Here is a 7,722-nt window from a genome sequence, read left to right as displayed (position 1 = left end):
CAGCCTTTTCATGGCGGTGAGCCCGTCATGAAAAAGCTTGTGGTGAGGGTACAAAGGGGGACCTACAGGAATCCCAAGCCCCCCCCAGCCATGGGGATGCATTCAGGGGGCACAACATGTGCCCCTCTGTCTGCTTGCACCCCCAGTTCCAGCACGGCATGAACTTCACTGTCCATGCTATGCTGGAACATTTTTGCTGTTCCCATTGCGGTGCCCTTTTTCAGGGCACTGCTGTGGTAAAGGCAAAAGGACTGTCCATCTGCACGAGTTGAACTAGTAATCAGGAGGGCGGTGTTTGCGTGGCTTTGGAGGTGTTGTACGAGTAGAGAGCCTGCACAGCATCGCAAAAGTAATTATCAGGCCCTTAGTCTCTCTCCAGCAGGTCGATGTAGCTGGCTATATGCATCAAGGGCTCCAGGAGGCCTGATACCTTCCAGAGAGGAGCCTCTGAACAGGATTTTCTCCTGTTGAGAAGAACATAACGGGAGCAACCACAAAGCCAGGAAGACCAACAATGCACCTCGGGCAGGTTGGCGAGCAGGCAGGACCCAAGTTTTGGTTTTTACCTGGTTCCATGGGTCCAGGGCTGGATGGCACAACTTGAAAGGTCAGGACTCACTACAGGGAGGGTCTAGGTGCACTTTTCAGGTTGTTGGACAGGGTAGGTTTATTTTTTCAAATTAACAAACTAATCTATCACAAATGGATATTTGGGTCAAGTGTAATTTATAGCGCTAATGAATAGTCTCATGGAAGTAATATCATGAAGAAATTATGTACTAAAAATATTTATAAATTAGTTAATTCCTGATGGCTGCACCATTTCGATCCTGATGTTGTTGAACCTGCTGACTCTGTGGGTGTTCATAGCCATTAATAGATTCATCATCAACCTGATTATCATGTTCGAGCATGGGCTCATGATGACTGGTGATCAGTGATGTTGCTTGTTATTGTGAGGATACATTTCGCATGCATGTGTCACCACAATGAAAACTGATTGGGATTCTGAACCACAACACACACAATAAATTGTAGAGATCTTCTCCACACTTTTCTTCCTTAGTGTTTTTGGGCAACATTATTATGATTGACATACATCAATGTGGTTGTTAAGGGGAGCATTTGGGAGGTGGGGTTGTGCTCACTGAGCAGCCATTTCCTTTGAGGGTGGTATGTCGACATGGTACATGAAATACTACTGTTCAATGGGATCACTGAATCATGCATCGATCATGGGATGCTGGCTCAGAAACGACTGATGTGAAGATCTGTGTTACACACAATTTGCACATTTCAGTCTGCTACATCTTCTGAATCTGGTAACTATGGGCCCGATTCACAGAACAAACTTGAGACAAAATCCTAAACTTACTACTTTTGGTATTCACAGAAGTTAGGATTTTGTCTTAAGTCTGTCTTAAGACAAAATCCTAACTTCTGTGACTACCAAAAGTAGTAAGTTTAGGATTTTGTCTTAAGTTAGTTCTGTGAATCGGGCCCCCTGTTCGGCGGTTCTAGGTGAGACACATTGTGCTCTCTAGGGCACAAATAACATTGGGAATGTACTTATTGCATACAACGTGGTCTTCAAACTGTTGACAATCTAGTGGTCCCTTGGGAAGGTGATATTGTGATGCATCACACACTATAGGCAACTGTGAACTGCGTTCACCACTTCTTTGAGCTGCTCCAGGGCCTGAAGGCTACCCAAGGTGGGTTTGGAATCCACCAGTTGTAGCACAGCCATCATCTTCATGGGGCAGGACAGTACTTATCCGAACATTAGGCAGTAGTGTTGGTTGGATGTTTTTCAGGTCCAGGTTAGAGGTGAAGGATATATATTCTGTGGGCATGTGCAATGGGTTATGTTTTCTCCTTGACAATCAGGGACCTCACCTACTCTTCGGCAGTGTCTGGGGATTATGTCATTGGATGTGGTAATGCATATGTACCTCCAGTTGCACTTGGATGATCAGCAGTTTGAATTACAGAAGTCATAAGGGATCCTGCTCTACACTTCATCAGTGGAGGGGGGAGGTGGAAGGGCTGTGGTATGTGTGTGTATCTTTTGCCGCCAGTTATAGGGCCCGATTCACAGAATTAACTTAAGACAAAATCCTAAACGTACTACTTTTGGTATTCACAGAAGTTAGGATTTCGTTTTAAGTTTGTCTTAAGACAGACTTAAGACAAAATCCTAACTTAAGTCTATCTTAAGTCTGTTTTAAGGCAAACTTAAGACAAAATCCTAACTTCTGTGAATACCAAAAGTAGTAAGTTTAGGATTTTTTAAGTTAGTTCTGTGAATCGGCCCCTCCCGTGCACAGATTTTCAAATTGTGTTCACCTTAATGTCAATGTGAGCTGTGTTTTCAGTGATTTAAGAAGCACTCAAATTACGCAAAGTGATGTGGCCTGGCATTACAAAATGTTATTTTTTATGTATTTTTTAAACTTTCTGATTCTACGCATTTATTTGGGTTGAGTAGTAGTGTTTCAACCAGTTTTTTGGGTTTTGCTAAAAAATGGATTTCACTAGATGATTTTGTAACATTTACTACCTGTTCAGACGTGGGGAAGATTTGCGGTGATCAGAAGCAAATTCTAAGTGGGTTTTCTTTTTCTTCACCCAGAATAACCGGGTGCAAAGACACAGCTGGTAAACTTGTAATTATTCAGGATGGTATTATTGCTGAACCCCATGTGGTAATCCCAAGCTGCTAAACTCTGAGGTCCTATATAACAACATCATGAACATACATATGATAATAATTATTTATTTTAAGAGTTGTAGTAATAGTATTAGCATTAATATTAATATTAATAATATGTTTCAAATGATAAGAAATATGCTCATAATATCGTTTAAGTATTGGAAGCACACTTAATCATAAAATGCTAGACAAAGATATATTTATTTTGCTAAACGTGCTTGTCACATTTGATGTTAAAGAACGAAAAATCGCCAAAATCCTTGGTGTAAACCATTTTATTAGATTTTGCTATAATAAACCAGTTGCACCGGCTCAGCTAATGGGTTGTGATATATTAAATAATAAGAGGACTTGCATTATTAAAAAGCCTAAGAAGTTAAGTGGCCCAGATGAGCCTTTTACTAGTCCAGTGCATCCTAGAAGCTCAGCAGTCAAGCAATGAAAATGTTCCTTTTGGAAATACGCATCTAATGGAAGCTGAATCATGGGCAGCCGAATCTGACCTTAATCAACCCCCCTCCCCCCTCAAGTGGTAAACAGACATACCGTTGTCCTGTGCAATACCGTAGTTCATATAATACAACAATAGCACAAAATAAACCACGCTTTAGGACTCTAAAATAACATTTTAGAGTCCTAAAACGCGTTTAAAAAAAAATATATATATATATATATATATTCATGAATTTGTAAGTTCATGGGAACCACTAAATGCAACAATCCATATCCCAAATGATAACACTTTTAGGTGAAAAGTTATGACTAATTTGTGAAACTGTATGTGTATATTTCACTTTACAGACTTCACTGGCTTTTATGAGCTGCTTCTGTAACTACCCAACAGTTTTAAATACAGATTTTAGCCTTCTTTTCCTTCAATCTGCAAATGCCTGGGCGCGCGAAAATGGCGGCCATGACATCAGTGTGTGAGCCTGCAAAGTACTGATGAAAACATAATGTACCATTCGATGAGGCGCATAGAACGGAGCTGTGCTCTCTGAAAGAGCCAGCTCGCCTCAGCATCGCCGTAGAAACAGTATCTCAGACTGCTCGCTGCTGTTTGCAGCCTATGATATTTATAGGCTAAAAAGCTTCTGACAGTGATGGATGACCTCTGGAAACTTCTCCGCTTCTCGCCCCTTCCCTAGCATTACCCTGTGCCTGCTTTCACCCACGGCTACGTTCAGCCTTGGAAAGTTGATATGATTGTAACTAAAAAAGCGAAGATTTAATGGGTTTTACATAATATTTTCTTTTCTGATCCGCGGGTCCGGATGCACAGTTATTGCTTGAGCTTTTATTACAGTTTCCGTCTGTTTCGTGAACATGCTGAGAAAAATGGCTGGTTTCTTTGCGAGAACTTCCGTTGTTTGCAAAATGAGACCTCTGAGCACGCGTGTTACTTCCATGAAGGTTGTGTTTCTAGGGAAAAAAAGACAAGAGGCATATTAGAAAAAAGATTTACTTCATTAGTTAGGGCATCTACTTGTCATCCATTCATCCATCCATCCATCCATCCACCCACCCGCGCCGTCCGCACGTCTGTCTGTCTGTCTGTCTATCTACCAGTCTGCCTGCCTGCCTGTCTGTCTGTCTGTCTACCTGCCTGCTAGGACATTATTACATACAGTGTTGATTATCCCACGCTGTGCCTAGGTGCACCCTTAGCTGGATGTTTCAGGACCTATTATTCTTCCTGTTTGCGCCACAGTGAACCTTTAAGCTGTTGCACCAGGAGCAAATAGGGACAGTGAGCCCTATTACAAGTAACGTGCTGCCCCCAGGGCAGCTGCAAACTCGTACTGTCACGAGGGCGGCGCGCATTAGGAAATGCAGAGTGGCTGTCTCAATCGGTCTCTGTGCAGCCAGCCCCAGCCTACACTTTAAAGAGGGTGAAGAGATCCACCGTCTGTCAGTGTGCCTCCTCATGGCGCATTTGCCTCTGCATCCGTGGCCATAATAGGGCAAGGTTTGTAGAGGCAAAGTGTTACCCTCATTTCCACGCCCTCACACTGATGACAGAAAACTCCCCGAAGATAATGCTAGCGCCCTATGGGCACTGGCACCATCTGTACTACAGAAGAGGGAGCAATAGCGTCAGCACCTTCTTCGGTAATACTCCATGTTGCATCCGCTGAGGATGCAACATGCAACATACCGGACTTATTGACCAGTAAAACTGTCAAAGCAACGGAGGCTGCCTTGAACTGGACTGCACTATGCCTCACTTGGGGGTTAAGGGCAGTAAATGGACGCTCTCTCTCAGATCTTGGTGCCAACTTTACCTTTGACAATGGACTGAGGAAGAGTCGTATAGACTACTTCCTTTTGAAAATGGAATTCTGGTCACTGATGGTCGATATGGAAGTTGTCCCTCGCCCAGAAAGCGACCATAATCCCCTGTCACTGAAATTAAGGCTGCATGGTATGGAAAGACTGGAAGACCCAGTTCCCTTAGGGTCAGGGGTTGCTGTCCTGTCTAATGATCGCAGGAGGCTGAAATGGTCAAACCTATCAGGTAATGAGACCCTACAGACCAATATTAAGAATGTGGTTTTGAATGCATTAAATGAAATGATGTTAGAGGTTACAGGGAGGGGCAGTTTAGAACCTAACACCATTATGGATCTGCATGAACGCTGTTTTGACCAGCTCAAGCTTCTTCTTTCTAAGCCATGCCAGAAGGGTACAGTACGACCACACGGTATTCGGGAAAAGTGGTACAACAAAAAATGTAGGGAGGCTCACAGCAATCTTGTTAACACTGTTAAATCTAGAAATATGTGTGCTGTAAAGGTGGCTAGGGCCCGGTATAAAAGAGCACAGTGGGAAGCCAAAAGGACGTGGTAGGATGGCTATTGGGCCGATCTCTTGGATGCTCCAAGATGAACAATCAGACTAAATTTTGGGATATAGTAAAATGGGGAAAGGATGTTGATTCCCGTACTCCAACCAATCATGTGTCCCCGGAAGATTGGGTAAAACACTATTCGACCCAATTTAGTATGGAGGGCTCTGATCCTCCGCCTATGTTGGATAAGTTGTACATAACGCCCACATGTGGGGAAAAATTGACCTTCACTAATATTGAGGCGGAGTCTGCCCTCGGTTTGACTCAGCGGGGGAAAGCACCGGGGTTGGATCTTATACCTGCAGACTTGTTCAAAGCAAATATCGATCTCTGGGTGCCATATATAACCAACATAGCCAATGCGATAGCAAAAGGTGCAAGTATTCCCAAATCATGGAAGGGGCAGAGATTCTCCCAATATACAAATAAGGAGACAGGTCAAATCCGGGCAACTATCGCCCGATTAGCCTAATTGACTGCCTCCACAAGGTCATCGCACAAATGATCTTGGCTAGAGTGCAAGGGTGGATGGAATCGGAAAATATACTGTCACCTATGCAGGCAGGCTTCAGATCAGGGACGAGCACTATTGACCAGGTGTTTCGATTCTGTTTAATTTTAGGAAGGTGGTTTTGCTCGGCGGTGGCACCATCTTTGCCGCATTTATAGACCTGAAGTCAGCCTTTGATTTAGTGCCTAGGGGCAAACTGTGGCGGGTACTGAGGGATCTTGGGTTACCAGGAGAACTACTTGAGTTAATTATCAAAATGCATGAAGAGAACTATGCAAGGGTGAGGTGGGGAGGCCAAGGACAACGTACAGATTCTTTCCCAGTCACTCGTGGAGTTCGTCAGGGGTGTGTCCTTGCGCCCACACTTTTCCTGCTCTTTAGTGATCAGGTAGTCAAATTTTTCTCAGCTACCCATACCGATGCCCCATCGTTGGCAGGGACAAGATTCCCAATGCTTATCTTCGCCGACGACACTCTACTCCTATCTAAAACACGGAAAGGCTTACAGCGGGCCTTGAACTGCTTTGAGGAGTTTTGTGTGAAAAATGACCTTCAGGTAAACGTGGGGAAAACCAAGTTCATGGTTCTAACTAGGAATAACTTTGTCCGTAGTAATGTAACTATGAGTGGGGTCAACCTGGAACAAGTTGAAACCATGACCTACTTAGGGGTCACTTTGGACCGCCGCTTGCTATGGAAAGAGCAAATCGCTGCTCAACAGCTAAAACTTGCCCAACTCACCGGCTGTCTTTACGAGAGCAGAAGAGATCCATAACAAAACAGGTTATCCCAGCCTTGAAAATTTATGATACCAAAATAAATGCTGCCATACTCTATGGCGCTGATCTATGGGGATTCATGGATCTCTCGAGTCTCTACAAAACCCAGTGTAAATTCTTTCGGAACTTGGTAGGGTTACCTCAATCCTCCCCATCGATACCTCTTTGCCAAGATCTGGGCTGCTTTCCAATTAATGATATGGCAAGATTTAGAGTAGTGGCTCTCTGGAGGCGTTTGTGGACTTCCCCGGATCTCACCCTTTTTGCAAAGGAGTTAGTAGAAGTGAGGTCGATGGGGGGCTCTGGAAGAATCCCTTGGCTTCGCTCTGTAAAAAAGAGCCTACAAGATATGGGATTAGAACACTTGTGGGCTTCTCCTGGTACCAACACCTTTCCCTCAAAAAAGGAATTCAAGGAATTATATTGGGCCTCGGTCCGCCAATCCCTGGTAACTGCTTCCAGCTCTGGTAGTCTTACGGGAAGATTCCTAAGCTTCAAGCTGGACCCCTCCCGCGAGACTTATTGGGATACCATCACCAGACCACTGGACAAGAAACTTTATCACCAGTTTCGAGTAGGTGCCCTGCCGCTGAATTCCTTTACATCATCTTGGGTCAAAGGAACAACAAGCTCCTGTTGTTGGTGCCCAGGCCAAAAGGAAACCGAGGGTCATCTCCTGTTTGCCTGCCCGCTGTATTCAGAGCCTCGCACTAAATGGATAAAACCCCTGTTTCAGCGCCTCTCATATAGAAGGTCTTCTGAGGCGATCTGGGTTCTAAAAACTAATACCTCAGAAGTATTTGTGGTATGCTTGGCTAAATTTTTAGGCTGGGCGTGGGCAATAAGGGCTAGAAGGAACTCACAT

The 7,722-nt window shown here is 44.1% G+C and overlaps 1 protein-coding gene across 1 annotated transcript in view; it reads right to left on the bottom strand.

Annotated features, from left to right (window-relative positions):
• Positions 1 to 3,389: 3,389 nt before the first annotated feature.
• The window catches only part of LOC147683825 (uncharacterized), a 1,174,400-nt gene continuing 1,170,067 nt past the window's right edge, over positions 3,390 to 7,722 (bottom strand). The window contains exon 9 of the mRNA XM_086944225.1: positions 3,390 to 4,138. Coding sequence (XP_086800351.1) covers positions 3,929 to 4,138 — 210 coding nt within the window. The 3' untranslated portion in view covers positions 3,390 to 3,928. The remainder of the gene's footprint in view (positions 4,139 to 7,722) is intronic.

The sequence above is a fragment of the Lissotriton vulgaris genome, chromosome 11 (assembly GCF_964263255.1).
Source record: "Lissotriton vulgaris chromosome 11, aLisVul1.2, whole genome shotgun sequence".
In the NCBI taxonomy this organism is placed as follows: Eukaryota; Metazoa; Chordata; class Amphibia; order Caudata; family Salamandridae; genus Lissotriton; species Lissotriton vulgaris.
Note: the sequence above shows the minus strand (reverse complement) of the source record. Positions and strands in the feature narration are given on the sequence as shown.